This window comes from Pleurodeles waltl, chromosome 9, assembly GCF_031143425.1.
Source record: "Pleurodeles waltl isolate 20211129_DDA chromosome 9, aPleWal1.hap1.20221129, whole genome shotgun sequence".
Taxonomy (NCBI): domain Eukaryota; kingdom Metazoa; phylum Chordata; class Amphibia; order Caudata; family Salamandridae; genus Pleurodeles; species Pleurodeles waltl.
In genome coordinates, this window is record NC_090448.1 from 334,683,321 (window position 1) to 334,702,882 (window position 19,562).

Here is a 19,562-nt window from a genome sequence, read left to right on the forward strand (position 1 = left end):
GTCCAGCACCTCCCCTGCCCTTTGCACCACCATAGCATAGGAGGCCCCATCCTCCGTGGTCACAGTAGGGGGAGAAACCAAGCCAGAATCATCTGGAGAGGTGTCCAGTCCACAGGCCTCTCCTAGTTCCTCAAACCAGTCCATAGGCTCCATCTGGGTTTCTAAAGGGTCCAGAGAACCGCCTCCCATTCCTCTCCAGTGCCTGGCTGATCTAACCAAGGCTCAGGCAATGATCTGGCACCTGTGGGTGCTGTTGGCGTCAGAATCGGCGTCGTGCGACGCCGTTCTGCATCATCGGAGATCAAAATGGGGCTGGCACCACATGTGGACAACGATGGCACCAGGAGCATCAACTTCGGGAACGGTACCTGGGAAAGGTCGACTGTGTGCTCCAGTGGGGCTGGCCCGCTAAAACACGTGGCACATGGCCTCGTAAAATTCCTTCAACTGTGAGGGGGTTCGCTGAGGCTCTTGGAAAAAGGGGGGCCATGGGAACGATTCTGCAGAACTGTGCCTGGGATGTCGACGTTCCTGGCTCGCTTCATCAGCAGACGGGTGAGGTGAAGTCTAAGTCCATTAGAACTTCTGTGCCTCTTCCCGAAGTGCCAGAGGACCTCAAGTAGAACGAAAAGGACTTGGGGCTCCTGGAACGGTTCCATGACCTTCTCCACAACTGGGACCGTGACCTCCTTGGAGTTGCGTCTGTCGATGTCGACTGGTGGGTCGCAAAGAGCTTAAGGAACTGCTCCCTCAAAGCTTTCAGAGCCATGGCCCAGCAGTTCGAGCACTACTTTGAGTTTTCTTTGCACTCAAGACATGGAAGGCAAACTAGATGGGGATTTGTCACTGATATGGCATGATGGCAGGCACCACGTGGCTTGACTCCTGTCTTCCTTGATGATATTCTTGCACAGATGAAAAAACTTAAAAAGTTTTAAAAAAGGGCAGTCAAGACAGAGGGGTAGTTCTCTTCCGATCTGCACTTAAACGGCGCAGAAGGAAAAGAACTGATCTAGGGGCGCCTGGTTGGTGCATTAATAGGCGACCGTGAAGTCATAGATGGCTCTAATAACGCCAGGTGAAACCGACGGCGCACAGAGGCACTGCTCAGCAAAAAGTTCTGGATTACAAGCAGATGCCTGGAAATTCTAAGGTAAGGTATCTGCAGCTAGAAGTCTCTAACAAGTACGATTTGCTGCGCTAGAACTAATGAAGAAAAAAGAAGTATTACATACTATTGGGGCAGATACTTTTACGAATAATCAGCTGTTTCAAAGGCAGTGAATAAGGAAACGTTGACCCAACTACCATTAAATGAGACACGTGCAGTTACACAAAGCTCTGTAACAGGTGCCTCTCCTCAGAATCTTGTGGAGTCTTATGTAACTCCATGACAATACGGAGTAAACGTCTTAAGAATTCTGCCCACCCCTTAGTGACAATGGCTCTCTAACCTCACTAACTCCAAACAAGGAAGAGTTCGAGCAAGTGTCCTCACACTGCAGAACTCAAAAAATTATAACCATAAAATAACAATTTCCAATTGTGAAACATTGCTCTCACAACCAAAATCGGCAATGGTTGTGTTTGTATCCACTCCTGAGCCTCCATTTACCAAACTTTATTTCCAATTTTATGACCTTTCTGTTTGCAAAGACATATTACATTCCCATTTACATGTATTCTTTACTTCACAATACGTTTTCCAAAGAACTTATCAGGACCACTACCAGGCAGTACCTGCATACCGCAGACCCGAACTCCCAGGGTAGCCGATGTGCTCTGCTCACATTTCTTCATCTGTCGCGCAGCCTTCTCTTCAGATGCATCATCTCCATGCTGCCTTGTTCCCATTTTCAAGTCCAGAACACATGGAAATTTGAAATGGTGGACAACGTTTTCCAATAAAAGAAATTCTATGAGCACTGTGAAGGATTCAACCAATCATCTAGTGGAATGGCAGTTCTACAATATGAATTAAAAGCAGCACTTTTAGGATTAACATTTATGTTACTATGATCTGCTGGAAACCGTCCTATTAGGTCACACCCAAAGGCTCCATCATCAAAAGAAACTTTCGGAAAATCAAATAAGCAAAAAAGGACTTCTTTTCTAAAGAACAACGACATGTTTTTCTTAGTTATGAACCTTCTGGAACAGTTAAACTAAATCTTAGGACATCATTCAATCTTTTTGTTGCCATTGTACGTCTTGCACTTCAAAAGATTTCAATGCCACTGCTACTGGATAGCTTTTTTCCGTTTCCTTTTTTGGATATTAACTGGAAGGCTCAAAATACGCTTTCTGAGCCAAAGAAGACTGGAGGTTGCATGCCTTTACTGATAGCCAAAACAATGAATTATGGATGTAAGCAACTTTTGTTCTTGCACAGGATACATAAAGTCTTTCAAGCATTGGCTGCTACAGCTTTGTTGCTACTATATGGTATCAGTAAGAGGTGAATACGTTGCTCTGATATATGCCATTTTATGACCAGAGTAAGATGAAAAGCAGAGGTACCTTGCTGGGATTTTAACTATGCACAGCATATTATAACTGTAGAACTATATTATATTTATAAGTGTACAGTACCTACACTAAATATCCAACCGAATCAAGTTATTAAAGAATGCATTTCTCCTAGAGTATCAGTGCAAAGAAAAATGTCTCTAACCATCTGTACAACTGGTCCATCTTAGTTATTTTATCCTGATAGTTACCATGTATTTTCTGTTTCAGTACACTTAAACGGGGCAGACACTTCTGTTATGATCACCTATCCCCTGGGATGCCTCAAACTGCAGACTTGGTGCTCCTTAGTGACATTCCTGGTCTGCCTTAAGACTGGGAACACCTTGTTTTGGCTTACTTCCACTACAGTCTTGTGGTTTCAATCCAATTAACCCCTTTGCTGGGATGTTTTAGCAATATGTAGTTTCTAGAGTGCAGTTTCAACACCTTGGGAGGAGGCCTAGTGGCCTCCTCCTAAAAATAAAGTCCAGTGACCTGGAGAAAGAGGACTCTTTGTATTTATGTTTATGGAATGTTGATTAATGCAAACATTATGAGTCTTGGTTCTGCAATTTGATGCTCAACACAAACTAGTGCATGCAAAAGAGAGCTTGATCACCACTGGCACTCCCTACGTTGGTGTTACTCTTAAATGAAAGTAAAATCTACAGTATAAACCATGAGTACAACCTAAATGATGACTGCTGCCGGCAGATAAAGAAGGATCCACCCAGCATCCACTTCTTCCTCTACCACTTCCTTTGTGTCCAGGTCCCGGCTGAGAGAACAGACAAACTGTACATGCCTGTTGTGAGATAGGAACGTCATTGCCCCTTTTGTGCCTTCTGACAGCACAAAAAGGTTTGCTCTTCCGAGAACCCTCGACATCAACCAAGATTGTTGGGTGTTTAAATTGTCAGATACACTGGCATTATGAGCAGTGGAGTGCTGCCCATCTTCCAAGAAATGTGAATATAAGCTACTCCAGCACAGGATTAAACTCCACTGTCAGAGACCTGAACACACGCTAAGGTGCTTCCTGATGAGGGGTTGTGCTGCCCATTTACTCATGCCTACTAACGATGAAACTTTGCTGTACAAATCTGACACGGTTTCTAACTTTGCCTACGTCAAAGATTCAGCCAGATAAAGTATCATACAGACCTGTGCAGTGAACATAATTAAGCCTTTGTCACCCCTACCCAAGAACCAACTTTCATCAAGCGCAGATAAGTTCAGTAGTGATTCTGCTTTGTGAGTATACATCATTCATGTTCAACATTTGTTTTATGCTTTGTGAATTTGGGCCTACACACAAAACCCTTCCTCTTCGTCAAACTGTAATCTTTCCTCACATCATCTTCCAAGCTAGTGATCATTGACTGTGCAACAAATGACCCAGGATCAAAAACATGACAGATATACATATTTTAGAGGGGAAACAGCCTTTACCACGAAGCCAGAATCCGCAGGCCTTTATAATAAAGGCTTAACCACGCATGCGACACTACCATGCATGTCTTTACAACAAAGATGCCTTTACCACGCATGCCATTACATTACAACAAAAATGTATTTATTTTTGGGAAAGGTGTTTTTTAGGGTTTAGGGTGGATATGGGTTTTTGCATGGTAAAAAATGTTCAGGGTTTAGGGTGGGTACAGGTTTTTGGGTGGTGTTTTTTTAGGATGGGTATGGGTTTTTGGGTTTATGGTGGGTATATGTTTGAGGGTGGTAAGGTGTTTTTAGGATTAAAGGTGAATTGCTTTTTGGGTTGTGTTTTTTAGGGTTTAGTGTGGGTATAGATTTTTGGTGGTAAAGATTTTTTACGGTGGATACACATTTTTGGGAGGTAAGGGTTGTTTTAGGATTTAGAGTGGCAATGGGCTTTTGAGTGGTAAGATGTTTTTATGGTGGGTATGGGTTTTTGGGTGGTAAGGGATTTTTAGGCTTTAGGGTTTGTAAGAAGCTAGCTCTGTATATACTATATCAAAATGAGATATAGTGTAACGAATCCAGGAGTTCTCCAGATGTTTAACAGAGGCTTAAGTAGATAATACTAATGCTCTATTTTGTGGTAGTGTGGTCCAGCAGATAGGCTTATCATATGGTAGTGCAAAACATTTGTTGTAGACACACAGACAATAGAAGAAGCACACACTGAATGACTTAACTCCACACCAATGGTTTTTATATAGCAAACATATCTTTGTTAATTTATTTCTAGAACCATAAGATTCAAGTTGCAGGTAAGAACATAAATAAGTATTTCACATAGGTATCAATATCACTTTGATTGGAATTGGTAAGTTGAACTTTTTTAAATAAATCACAATAATCTGCTTGAAAAGTTGAAACTGCAACTTTCAGAACAGTTTCTGGAGGGGAAGAAAAGTTAGTACGATTTGCAGATAAGTACAACACTTACAGTTCTAGTATCCAGGGGTTAGGAAGTCCACAGGTTGGGGTTCAAATTAACCCCAAACACCCACCACCAGCATCATGGGGCTGGCTGGGTACAGAGGTCAAAGTTGAGGCAAATTTAACATGGAGACTGGGGGGACTCTGTTTCAGATCTGTTGGCAGGCAAGTGCTGGGTCTTCGGAGGGCAGAGCTGGGTGGTTTAGAGGAGGACTGGGGGGTGTGCAGGTGCAGTGTACCTTTAGGCGTCTGATATATTCGTCCTGAGCTTTTGCAGCCAGGGGGGTCCTCTGGATTCACACTGCAGTCATAGTCATGGGGGGCAGGAGAGAGGAATCCAGGGTAGGCTCTTGCTCAGAATCGCCTGGGAATCATCTCTAGTTGGTTGGGCCACCTGGACAAGGGCTGTGGGCGTCGAGTGCAGAGTGGTCAGGACTAGCGGTTCCAGGGAGGCTCTGGAGTCGTAAGTTGTAGTTTCTTCTTGGACAAGGCTGCTGTCCACAGGAGTTTTTGGTCCTCTATGATGCATGGCAGTCCTCTGGAGCTTGGCACAGGTTGCTGGTCCCGCATAATGCGTTGCTTTCTTATAAAGGTTATTGGAAGCAGGAGACAGACTGGTAGGGCTGGGGCCAAGTCAGTTTTAGTCTTTCTTCTTCTCTGCTGGAGTTTCAGCTTAGCAGTCCTTCTTGCTTGGCAGGTCGCCAGGAATCTTACAACTTGGGTTTAGGGGAGCCCTTAAATCCTGAAGTTTGGGGAGGGGGACACAAACCTAACACTATTGGTCCCTGTCCTCCAAACCAATGCGGAGGATTCTGCGGGGTGGGATGCAGGGGAGGAAGGATCATCTCAGCTCTGGATGACTCAGGGGTGGTCCTAGCTGGGGTGGTAACTCCTTTCTGCTTTCCCTAGTTTTCCCAACAGACTTGCCGCCAAAAGTGGGGATTTGTCCAGGGGTCAGGCAACTCCACTAGCTGGGGTACCCTGGGGCACTGTAACAAGAGGCCTGAGCCTTTGAGACTCACCGCCAGGTGTTACAGTTCCTGCAGGGGGGAGGTGTGAAGCACCTCCACTCAGGACAGGCTTTGTTTCTGGCCACCGAGAGCACAAAGGCTCTCACCCCATGGGGCCAGAAACTCATCTTTTAGTGGCAGGCTGGCACAGACCAGTCAGTCCTGCACTAAAGGATTGGGTAAAATACAAGGAGCATCTCTAAAATGCCTTCTGGGTGCATTGTTCAATAAATCCAATACTGGCATCAGTGTGGGTTTATTGTGCTGAGACGTTTGATACCAAACTTCCCAGTTTTCATTGAAGCCATTATGGAGTTGTGGAGGTCGTAATGACAAACTCCCAGACCATATACTCAATATGGCTACACTGTACTTACAATGTCTAAGAATGGCCTTAGACACTGTAGGGGCATATTGCTCATGCAGGTATGCGCTCGCCTGTGGTATAGTGCACCCTGCCTCGGGTCTGTAAGGCCTGCTAGAGGAGTGATTTACCTATGCTACAGGCAGTGATTTGTGGGCATAGCACCTCGAGAGGGGTGTCATATCGACTTTGCCTTTTTCTCCACACCAGCACACACAAGCTGCAAAGGCAGTGTGTATGTGCTTGGTGCGACGTACCCCAGGGTGGCATTATACATGCTGCAGCTCTTGGGGACCTTCCCTGGCCACAGATCCCTTGGTACTTTTTACAAGGGACTTATCTGGGTGTCAGGGGTGTGCCAATTGAGTAAACAAAGGTACAGGTTTTGGGAACGAACAATGGTGCTGGGGCCTGGTTAGCGGGATCCCAGCACACTCTCAAAGTTGGCGTCAATTGCAGGCAAAACGTGGGGGGTAACCATGCCAACAAGGGCACTTTTCTACAGGGTTAGTATGTGTTTTTGGGTGACAAGAGTTTTTTTTTTTTGTTTTTTTTAGGAAGGTATGGGTTTTTGGGTGGTAAAGAGTTTTATTAGGGGCTAGGGTGGGTATGAGTTTTGGGGTAGGAGCCTAAAACTACAAGCCCCAGACTCCTTAGTGGCAGCAGAGCTGCTGGTTGCCATATTGCGTCCAGAGGTGTGGTGAAAAGGACGCTGCTAACCCGTTCTGCAGGACGTGGGGGATGCGCCCTGCGAAGACCGGGCCAAGAGCAGGCCCGTCTGTGCCCGTCAGAGCCCAGAGGAGGCTGTGCTGGGCATACTCTGTTGGTCCTTTTATTTTGGCTCAAGGGAGTGTATGAATCATGTGTATTCAAGTAAAGATCAATCAATAGTGTAAATACCCTGTATATTTATAATAATGGGGAAAAGGAAGCAAAACCAAATACGGAATGGTAGAATCACAAAAACTTCCAGTACCACAAATATGACCACTAATTATCTTACGGATGCAATGGGGAAACTGAATGAAGAGACCATTAATGCTGAAGCACGCTTGGTGGCAACTAAGAACGTTGTACATGAAGCTATTATAGAAGTGAGAGCTGAGGCCTCGGATTTGATTATCGAACTAGAGTCCCCAAAGGAAAGATTTTATGGGGTGGTTTCCAGGTCTTCCCTAGACCTATTAGAACCCACAGACATTAGCAGAAATCAAGTCCTTGAATAAAACAGATGATCTAACCTCTCCACCACTGAAGAAAAAAAAGAGTAGCAGACAGTTAACTAAATCTAATTTTGCACCATCATCACAGTCTCTCAAAGGGGGTAAAATAACTAGGGAAATGCATGGAGGTTATGCATCAGTTGCATTATCAGGAGACAATGGATCTTTACTAAAGAGTATGGAAACGTTGTTTAAGAAATTAAACAGTAAATTAGATAAAAAGTATCGGCAGACATCAAGGTAATAAAAGAACGCATAAGTAAGATTGAAATGAGTGTCAGTCTAGCGACTAATGCCAAAAACATGACTCTTGGTTGTGATGTTAGCCCAAACAAAAATCAGGGAATATAGACTAACAGAAGAGCCACAGAATGCTGTTATGCCGCACAGAGGTAACCATCCCAACCTAAGGCAAAGTTAGGCATTTAAATGTAAACCATAAAAGGCAGAAAGTGAAGAGAGATAGCCCTGCGAAAGAGGTTTTACAACTACCCCCAGATGCAACCCCTTATACTATTATTCTAAAAAATGCCCCCAAATTGGGACCAAATATTGTTGAAACCTGGCCGGAATTATGTAATAAAGTAATACATTGGATGTCGAAGAATATTTGCACTCTAGATATACTATTTTGTGAAATTTTATATGCAAGGAGAGTCCAATGGGTGGGATACCTGGATGAAGAAGAGGGAGACTGTATAGTGGTTAATTTTTGCGATCTTCACTTTGTGGGCAATTTATTACTAGATCTAGAAAAAAAGACACCGAACTCTCAAAAGCATGAGAAGGGAAATTATGGCTGTCCCTCTAGGATACTTTTACAGAATGTTGAATATTCTAGGTACAGGAGGTATAGAGGATACAAGGAAAGCACCTGGTAAACTGGATAGGTATGATAGTTTAGAGCGCTCTAATAGATTTACTGCCTTGACTAATTTAGAGGACCAGGATTTACAGCAGGTGGAAAAGAATAGAATAGGGATATCTGACCATGATGAAATATCATCTATCATTTTAGAGCCAAACTCTAACACCTCGTGTTGAAATAGTAATGCTGGGACCGATGGAAGGACTTTAATAAGGAACTCAATCACACTCATTTCGTGGAACATAGCTGGGGTGAGATCTAAATTGGCCGATAAGGAGTGGCAGACTGTAATAAACTTGTCATATATTATCTGCCTACAAGAGACATGGTGTACTGGATCCTTCTATATGGAAGGATATTCGGTTTTTATTATGTCAGCTATTGCCTCATCTAGTGGGAGGGCAAAGGGAGGGTTAGCAATTTTGATTTCAACATTAGTACCGTTTGTGACGGTGAAATTCTTCCTCGACTCTCCTCTCTATCAGTTTCTATATCTTCAGATAAATGGTACAATGGGAATTATATTAATTATTATATTAACTATTATTACAATACATTTGATGATACTAAAAAAGTAGTGGCATCAACCCTCCAGGATGACCTACAGTTCTTTTTAAATTATATAACTGCAACTTTTAGTATGGGCAGGAGATTTTAATACTGGGACGTGTCAGACCACTACTGAAACATATGCTGATTTATTGATGATGGGGGAAAGGGGAAATGCTCAACCTCATTTTTTACATAATAATTATGTAATTGTACTGAATGAAATAGATATGATGTAGAATTGGTGGAACAAGAGAGGGCCAAGGGAGTGATATACGTTTATAGGAAGAGGATACTCCTCAACGCTCGATCATATACTGATTTCTAGGAATAACGTAGCAATGATAGAATCTTTAAAGGTTAAGCCAACTATATATAGCGACCATCACCATTTGCTTCTCGCTAAGAGATTAGATAAACCCTATAATGTAGGAGAACGATTAACAAGAAATATAGGTATAAAAAGGGAAAATGGTATCGCCATAAAATGGACTGGGATAAATGAAACAAACTTGATGACAAAAATTGTGACCAGATAAACAAGATCTTTTAATATGTATTGAATTTAACCAGAGTCTGCTTGAGATTTTAGCATCTTTCAACCAACTTAGTAATGCCATATCAGAGAGCCTAAAAGTAATGTTTAGGAAGGAAAAGAGTAAAATTGGGATGGTTTGATCATATATGCTCATTAGCTAGCCAGGACCATAAGAGAGCCTTGCAGGTTCGACCGAGAAATAGGGAAGAAGTAATTAATAAATGTTACAACTATAAACAAGCACTAGAGATCAGGAAGGCACAGTTGAGAGCCAGGGCATGGGATAATCTTAAGCAAGCAGCCGTACTGACAAATAGCACCTTTCTGGAAAACTATTAATCAACCATTCCTACAAAATAGAGATGCACTTGAGATTACTGTACATGTCTCATCAGCGGATTGGCTATCCCATTTTGGTACAATATTTAACCCAGATTGCTTGATCATGCCCACTTTGATAAAAGGGATCATTGAAATCAAGCCACCTTTTTTGGAAGTAATTAGTCTTGAGGAAGTGAGATCTGTCATGAGGAAAATGTTCAAAAGGGAAGGCACCAGGCCCTGATGGGGTGCCAGTAGATGCTTACTTGACACTTCTGGATCTATGCTGCCCTATTTTGACCCAAGTCTTTATGAGTGCAGGAAGGGGGTATATTCCAACTTGAAGGACTGAAAGTATTATTGTTCCCATCTTTAAAAAGGGAAACAGAGGTGATCCTAATTGCTTCCCACCTATATCCCTTTTAGACTCTTCAGTCAAACTACTAGGAAGAGTATTACTAGAAAGATTAGAGTCTTGGACAACAGATAACCATATACTTAGAGGCCCAATTAGGAATTAGACCCGAGGTTGGTACTTTGGAAGAATGTATAAATCTTAATTTACTAATAAGTAATTACACAATAGCAAAAAAGGGTTATATGTTTCCCTGCTTTGCAGATCTTAGCAGTGCCTTTGATTTAGTGAATCATGTAAAGATGTGGAAAGTTCTAATACAATTGCGTGTATAATCAGTTTCCTGGCACAGCAGTATAACCACTTAACAGCCCGAGTAAGATATGGAAGAAATGGTGAATGCACCCCAGGTTTTAGGATCGGGAGAGGCATTAGCTCCCCTTCTATTTTCTCTTTAGATCAATAGGGTAGACGCCTACCTAATAAACATGGCAATTGATACACCCAAAATAGGGGATTGTCCTGTCCCGGTGCTTCTATATGCAGACGATGCATTATTATTGTCACAAACTGCACATGATCTGCAGCAGTTGATTGAGGGCTTTGTGGAAATTATGGAGGGTAGAGACGTGTCTGAATCTGAATATAACAGTCGTATAAGAAAGGCTAGTAAGAAAACGTATTATATTAAGGGCCATAAATGTGAAGAGATAAATAGATTTACATACTTGGGTGTACAATATTCTAAGACGGGCCACTGGAAACAACACCTGGAAATAACTAAGATGAAGTATATCAGGTCAACAGAGGCTATTTTTAGATTTAAAAAAAAAAAAAACTGCAGTAAACCCCTTAGGGAAATGCTATGAATTTATAAAAGTAAGACAATCAATAGCATCATGTATGGTTCTGTCCTTTGGGGCCTAACGCCTGAGATACAGTCATTACAAGTGCTAGAAAATACATTCCTCTGCAGACTACCAGCAGTACCAAACACTATGTCTACCTATATGGTACACAGGGAACTGGATAGTCCCTATGTGGAAGATCTAATATATACCAGAGCCCTATTGGTTTGGCACGGTATTTGGTCTAAAGAAGGGACTAGATTTACAAAAAAAGATCATAAAAGATTGCCTTACATTAGAATACTGCGATAAAATCCCATGGTTCATGCATTTAAAAGATCTGTTGAAAAGCATAAACCTAGATCCACACAGATAATCTGGGTATTGTTCTTCAATTTAGCAAAAAAGAATTGAAAAACCAATTAATGGAACAGAGGAGTACTGATAGAGTAAACAGAGAATGTAGGAAATCAACAGTAGCAATTTATATGATGGAAACCAACGATACAATTTAAAGTTATCTACTGACAGTTAAAAATATTCAAGATAGATTCTATTCAACCCGGATGCGTTTTAGGATATTGCACTTTCTTGTAGCTTTTCCAAAGATGAGGATATGGAGTAAAAGTTTACCGAAGTGCCCCTGTGTGGGACGCTTTGCACAATCCACAATGCACTTTATTATATCCTGTAGATTTTAGCACGACATTAGGAAAACATTTTTAAAACCTATATTTGTTACTCACAAATTATTTTTTGCAGAGCTGCTTTTAATTATTTATGTAAACTGGACACTAATGAGAAATGTGATGCAGTGATAAAAATCATTTTACATGCAGTAGAACAGAGGAAAAAACTGATGCCTCTAGAAGCCCTCTGTTATGAGAATGAATAATGGTCTAATTAATTGTAATGAAGAATTGTATTTATTTATAAATAATGATTCGAGTTTTTATTGAGTATTATGTCTTTTTTAAATGGATTGTATATCTTTTATGGAGTAATAGCTGAATGAAGATTGATTTGATTTGAGTATGTCCCTTACTAAATGTGAAACTATATGCATAATCAAAGTTATGAAGAAGTTGCACCTGTGCATTGTGGAGGTTTGGGGCAAATGAGTGAGCCAAAAACGATTCTGATTTGGGCAAAGTGGCCCCTGCACAACCTGTCAACGTGTTAAGGTCTTTGCCATTCAGGTTAGATCCCCACCTGCCAATATAATTTTAGAACATGTAAAGAATGCAAGGTTTAGTGTTCAACGGCTTTTTAGTCACCTTCTTCCTAGATGCTAAATAGGTCACTGGTAACCGTATTTCTCATTACCTAGACAGGAAAGGGAACTCTTGGTATACGGCCAAATGCTATGCAGATGCTACATCAAAAACCAAAGCACCAGCAGCCAAAATCATAAGGTTGAAACACAATCATGGATGGTACCGATGGCACAGGCGAAAGTCAATTTGTTTATGGGTAAGAAAGGCATTTTTGTTCTAATGTCGCTTACACCGCACTCATTAAAAGGACTCAAGAGTAAGCAAGAGTGAATTTAAGGTGAGCAACTGCAGAACATCTGATAAAAGTCAGTGTTTCTAGCGTTTCAACAAATGTAAGTCACTTGGCTTAGGTGTGCCATATATGTTGATGCATCCATTAGATCTGATTATGCTTTAAGTGTAGTCCACTTAATATACATATTCGTCTTGGGACATACTGTATCCCATTAAAATACTAATCAATAAATAGATTCCAATGCACTGCTGATTCAAAGAAAGCAGCATTTGCAGTTTCTTTAACAGTGTCTATATAGATTGCAGTTGATGAATTATAAATGCATGTTTATGTTGATCAAGTCTTATTGGTCGCAGTATAAAATCACTGAGGCACAATAAACGACATGGAGTCAAAATAACTTTAAAAGGGAAAAATATAAAAACGACCAATTAAATCGTAGGCAAATAAGAGCTATTTAGACACATGGCAACATAATAAAATGGCCAGGACAGTGATAGCTGTAGGTGAAGATGTCTGAAAAAATCCAACGGGATGTTATTTGCTGTGAAAATACTAGTTTTTTATTTATTTTCAGACCTCCTGTATATTATCATGGGTTTGGTTGTAAATGTCCTTTATGAAGTTTGATCAGTTTGTGATCGTAAGTCACCGCAACTGTATATTATCCAACAACATTTTACATGTAAATTTACTTTTACCAAAAGATTTTTAGCACCTTTTTTTGACTACGTAGCACCTTTCTCATCACATTCACGAAACGTAAGGACAAACATGTCACTTTGGAAAAGGATACTGTAGAGTTTCCGGTCCTTGGACTCCGAGCGCATGCGGTTGAGCTGCTGTTTGTGGCATCTGAGGCTCCAAGGGTTGTAACTGATCTTTTCAGAACTCAGCCCGCTGTTCCCATCCAGCATCTGAAATGGAACGTCTGACTGGATCTGCAACTCCACCTTGGGGCTCTTCATCTCTTGTATGCTGACGACACACAAAGAGTCCCCACAAAAATGAAAAACATTTTATTCATCATCCAAGCACTCCGCACGACCTGCACATTTATCACTACCTAGTCCTCTATTTTTCCCATTTCTTGCCATTTAACGCATAGCGTGGAGTACACCCAAACTACCATGGTGAATCATCAATATAATCTAGCAGGGTAGTTAAGGTCCGCCTAGCTTGCTATCTAATTTCCAAGTCCCTGCCTGTTCATTAATTATGTAGGACTTGCGTTTCTTTTTTACCCATAATCATGTCTGCATTTGTAACTGAAGCCTTGAGCATATATTGTGACTGACTAATTAGACTTTAAATTAACTTTGAGACGCTCATTTTTCTTACAAACGCCCCACATAAAATGACTTTAAAACACCTGTTGCAGGTTGAAATGATGTTGTTATAAGTGTAAATTCCAGCAAGTATCACTAAATAAAGTAGGCGGAGAAACTCAGTATTTGAAAAATGCAGCAGTGAGGTGGGTACTACAACATAAGCTGCCTGACCTTCCTACCGCCACAAAGAGAGGGAACTATAGCAAGGACTGCGAAGATAATTCTTAAAGTTTTGTCCTTAAAGTATGGAAGATGCCAGGGCTTTGCCCCCATGGAAAGGAGACCTTGCCAGCTACAAAACTGTGGTGAGGTAAACAGGATTAAGAAGTGCCATTTACAAACGTTTCTGTGCCAAAACATTCATAGTAGTCTCAGTATTTCCTGTTTCTTCAAGAATGAAAGCATGCTGGGTCGTCTGAAAGAAAACAGCCTGGATACCGTTGTAGACTGGAATACAAACATTCTCTTTACGAGATGGTGGAAACAGCAAAAACTAAACAAGTATGGGCAAAGCCAATAGGACTACCTTTAAAGCACCAACACATGCAAACATAGGTATTCACAATTGCTGTTTACATGTGCTGTGTGTACAAATGCTGTTTGTCACAGTAAAACGTTCCTTAGTTCATTTGCAAATGCTTTGGAAAATAGTATTAAAAGGAATGAGTTTTATAAAGAACAGGTATAGGAGGTATGGAATTGAATGTGGCAAACAGTGATGGAGTGTAGTTTTCAGTTTAAAATAATAGTCCATCATGCATTTCAATAAAAGCATTTCCGGGAAGTTGGAATGATGCACCAAAACCCACCAGCATGAAGTGAGATGGCAATATTCATTGGGGTGAACCCAAAGCCCTCTTTATGCACAAGTTACAGAATCGTAAAAAAAAAAAAAAAAAACACTGTCAAGCCAGACCTAAAAACTGCTTGTAACTGATAGACGGGACCAAAGCCAAGAATCACGGTCTTTTTGACATCAACTTTGCCATTAAAATTCTTTGTATTTCACGCACATTTTTAAAGAGTTTAAATTATGTACTGCTAAGACACAATGATGACAAGAATTTTACTGGCTTCCAAAAAAATAGCAGTAGAGATGTAGTCTTTCCTTCCAATCAAATCTTTCTCTTTTGTAAAAGCGATATAAAAACTTCTAATCCGAATTACTTTTACCACAGAGATGAGCTGCTCTCCTGTGTAATCTTCCGTGAAAACCTTTCAGTGTTAACTCAACCAACTGGCCTTGATGTCTTAGCCAGAGTTACTAGATAGTTTTTTTCAGACCCTTACCCCACAACTGAGAATACAGCTGACAGTTCACTTATTACTTCAATTAGCTGGTTTAAAATGTCAACTTTGCCGTTCTACAACTTCCAGTCAAGGTTCTTTATCCTTACCTCTCTGTGTTTTCAACCGACAGTCCCTGTTTTTCATCCTTGTGCTCAGTGGAACTACCGGATCGGTGAAAGCTCCTTCGAGAATGTTTGCGTCGTGGTTGGTCCCTCTCTGGTGTAACTTCCTGATCCGCATTTTCGCTTTCTACATAAGGGTAGGCTACTAGGTTAATGTAACCATCACTGTCTCCCTCAAAGCACACAGACACCACACCTGCCAAAAACAGAGTTTAAAGTTAGTACACGAATTGACGCATCAACCTTAAATCTTTTACAAGACTTCTGTAGCTCTGCCAAGGCCTCTTAGGCATCCATCAGAGATCTAATAGCACTATGGCCCTCATTACAACTTTGGCGGGCGGCGGAGGCTGCCCGCCAAAGTTGCGCGTCGTGAATACCGCACCGCGGTCGGAAGACCGCGGCGGGTATTCAGAGTTTTCCCCTGGGCTGGCGGGCAGCCGCCGAAAGGCCGCCCGCCAGCCCAGGGGAAAACGACCTTCCCACCATGAAGCCGGCTCGTAATCGAGCCGGCGGAGTGGGAAGGTGCGACGGGTGCTACTGCACCCGTCGTGTATTTCACTGTCTGCTATGCAGACAGTGAAATACATTTTGGGGCCCTCTTACGGGGGCCCCTGCAGTGCCCATGCCGTTGGCATGGGCACTGCAGGGGCCCCCAGGGGCCCCGCGACTCCCCCTCCCGCCATCCGGTTCCCGGCGGGAGAACCGCCAGGAACTGGATGGCGGGAGGGGGAGTCGGAATCCCCAAGCCGGCGCAGCAAGCTGCGCCGGCTTGGAGGATTCCTTGGGGGCGGCGGGAAACCGCCGGTTTCCCTTCTCTGACCGCGGCTAAGCCGCCGCGGTCAGAATGCCCCGCGGGGCACCGCCGGCCTGTCGGCGGTGCTCCCGCGTGCCGCGGCCCTGGCGGTTCTATACCGCCAGGGTCGTAATGAGGGCCTATGTCTCTTGACTTGGTGCCTTGTTCTTAATTTACATGTTTTAAACCATGCAACAAAACCTTTTTTCAATCAGATTTCTACTAATTTTAGAATCTATACTACCTTCTCTCGAAAACCCATTTTTCTAAACTGAACTGTGTAAATGAGAGCTCTTTGATGACCGCCATGCAGACGTGAAATTTCAAGACCTGATAGTTGGGGGCAGTCCTCAAGAGCCTAATATTCTGCTGTTTTTTATTGTGTTCTGTGAATCACCTATAGCTTAATCCTAGAGGTCTGATCAAGAGCAGCTTTACCTACACACTAAAGTTTGTGGAACCTGGGGAGGTACTCTGGGGCATAATTTTATAATGGCCTTTATGAACTTCTCTATTTGTGACCTAGGATAAGCAGCCTTTCAGACAAGAAAGCAGACTATTGTCAAATGTGCAAACAAAGGGTTCCGAGGTGCTAACACCCTTTATGTCAACTATCTTTAACACCAAATACACCACACGTTGTATGATTTTGTACCTCTGAACTTGTTGCGAGGGTACTCAGATAACGTACTTCTCTTTCTGTCACTTGAGCTCCGATGCTTAATTTGATTTGATGTTGTGAGCCATGTTAGACCTCGAATGTTTTAAGTGGCAAAAAAACAACTCAACCTTCCAAAATTCACTTCCAATGCAGAATAAATGTATTGATAGGGTATTGGCAATACAGTAATAAAACGACCAACCCATCTTTAAATATTGGGTTTTTGGAAGAGACTTGCAGCAATGCTGAAACCAACAAAAAACACGTTTAGAGGACAGAAATTAGTTTCTGAAGATTCCTCTACAGGGAGTGCAGAATTATTAGGCAAATGAGTATTTTGACCACATCATCCTCTTTATGCATGTTGTCTTACTCCAAGCTGTATAGGCTCGAAAGCCTACTACCAATTAAGCATATTAGGTGATGTGCATCTCTGTAATGAGAAGGGGTGTGGTCTAATGACATCAACACCCTATATCAGGTGTGCATAATTATTAGGCAACTTCCTTTCCTTTGGCAAAATGGGTCAAAAGAAGGACTTGACAGGCTCAGAAAAGTCAAAAATAGTGAGATATCTTGCAGAGGGATGCAGCACTCTTAAAATTGCAAAGCTTCTGAAGCGTGATCATCGAACAATCAAGCGTTTCATTCAAAATAGTCAACAGGGTCGCAAGAAGCGTGTGGAAAAACCAAGGCGCAAAATAACTGCCCATGAACTGAGAAAAGTCAAGCGTGCAGCTGCCACGATGCCACTTGCCACCAGTTTGGCCATATTTCAGAGCTGCAACATCACTGGAGTGCCCAAAAGCACAAGGTGTGCAATACTCAGAGACATGGCCAAGGTAAGAAAGGCTGAAAGACTACCACCACTGAACAAGACACACAAGCTGAAACGTCAAGACTGGGCCAAGAAATATGTCAAGACTGATTTTTCTAAGGTTTTATGGACTGATGAAATGAGAGTGAGTCTTGATGGGCCAGATGGATGGGCCCGTGGCTGGATTGGTAAAGGGCAGAGAGCTCCAGTCCGACTCAGACGCCAGCAAGGTGGAGGTGGAGTACTGGTTTGGGCTGGTATCATCAAAGATGAGCTTGTGGGGCCTTTTCGGGTTGAGGATGGAGTCAAGCTCAACTCCCAGTCCTACTGCCAGTTCCTGGAAGACACCTTCTTCAAGCAGTGGTACAGGAAGAAGTCTGCATCCTTCAAGAAAAACATGATTTTCATGCAGGACAATGCTCCATCACACGCGTCCAAGTACTCCACAGCGTGGCTGGCAAGAAAGGGTATAAAAGAAGGAAATCTAATGACATGGCCTCCTTGTTCACCTGATCTGAACCCCATTGAGAACCTGTGGTCCATCATCAAATGTGAGATTTACAAGGAGGGAAAACAGTACACCTCTCTGAACAGTGTCTGGGAGGCTGTGGTTGCTGCTGCACGCAATGTTGATGGTGAACAGATCAAAACACTGACAGAATCCATGGATGGCAGGCTTTTGAGTGTCCTTGCAAAGAAAGGTGGCTATATTGGTCACTGATTTGTTTTTGTTTTGTTTTTGAATGTCAGAAATGTATATTTGTGAATGTTGAGATGTTATATTGGTTTCACTGGTAATAATAAATAATTGAAATGGGTATATATTTTTTTTTGTTAAGTTGCCTAATAATTATGCACTGTAATAGTCACCTGCACACACAGATATCCCCCTAACATAGCTAAAACTAAAAACAAACTAAAAACTACTTCCAAAAATATTCAGCTTTGATATTAATGAGTTTTTTGGGTTCATTGAGAACATGGTTGTTGTTCAATAATAAAATTAATCCTCAAAAATACAACTTGCCTAATAATTCTGCACTCCCTGTATTGTATCCTGAACATTGTAAATGTTCGCATTTCTGTGAACTGATGTACAAGCCACAGGTGCAACTACCACAAACATGCTTCAAGTGAATAAATAACAGAAATGGTAATGTAAAGAGAAGGAACTAAAATTAGCACAGCTGCATGCGAGTCATACGTCACCTTTGTATTCTGGAGTGAATTCTTTCATCTCAGGCGGGAGAGACTCGTAAAAGCGCTGCTCTCGGGAAATGAGGGGCTTGCAGACTGTATGGTCATCGTAACGCATCATGCTGCTGTGCCCGCCCACCTGGTGGATGAACGGTTCCAGCAGCACCCCTCGTCCTCCATCCCGACTTGCAATCTTGCCATACTTCCCCACTTCCATGGTTTGACAAACACACATTGCATTGGGGGCCCGTCGCTCACTTGGGGCATGAGAAGAGGATGAGGGCCGCGGGTGAACTAGGTGGGTCTGCCCAGCAATCACTGAAGAATATAATTGATTGAACAGGCAGTCTTCTGATCTAAAAAAAAAAAAAAAAGCAATGTTTCACTGTAAGTATTTCAATCAGTGGAGGTGGGGGTTGAGAGGGAGAAGGTAGCAGATGTCTGCCTGTGCATCACAGTATGGGGGTCATTCTGACCCTGGCGGCCGGTGACCGCCAGGGTCACCGACCACGGGAGCACCGCCAACAGGCTGGCGGTGCTCCCGAGGGCATTCTGACCGCGGCGGTTCAGCCGCGGTCAGAAAGGGTAAACCGGCGGTCTCCCGCCGGTTTACCGCTGCCCATTTGAATCCTCCATGGCGGCGGAGCGCGCTCCGCCACCATGGGGATTCAGACACCCCCTACCGCCATCCTGTTCATGGCGGGAAACCCGCCATGAACAGGATGGCGGTAGGGGGTGCCGCGGGGCCCCCGTAAGAGGGCCCCGCAAAGTATTTCAGTGTCTGCTTTGCAGACACTGAAATACGCGACGGGTGCAACTGCACCCGTC

At 42.7% G+C, this 19,562-nt stretch overlaps 1 protein-coding gene across 6 annotated transcripts in view; it reads right to left on the reverse strand.

Moving 5' to 3' along the window:
* IP6K1 (inositol hexakisphosphate kinase 1) overlaps positions 1–19,562 on the reverse strand; it is a 186,096-nt gene that overhangs the window by 25,901 nt on the left and 140,633 nt on the right. For all 6 annotated transcript variants that reach the window (XM_069206872.1, XM_069206871.1, XM_069206875.1 and 3 more), the window contains 4 exons: positions 18,747–19,090; positions 15,249–15,459; positions 13,317–13,498; positions 1,741–1,916 (listed from right to left, as the gene is read on the reverse strand). In XM_069206872.1, coding sequence (XP_069062973.1) covers positions 1,741–1,916; positions 13,317–13,498; positions 15,249–15,459; positions 18,747–18,969 — 792 coding nt within the window. In that variant the 5' untranslated portion in view covers positions 18,970–19,090. The remainder of the gene's footprint in view (positions 1–1,740; positions 1,917–13,316; positions 13,499–15,248; positions 15,460–18,746; positions 19,091–19,562) is intronic.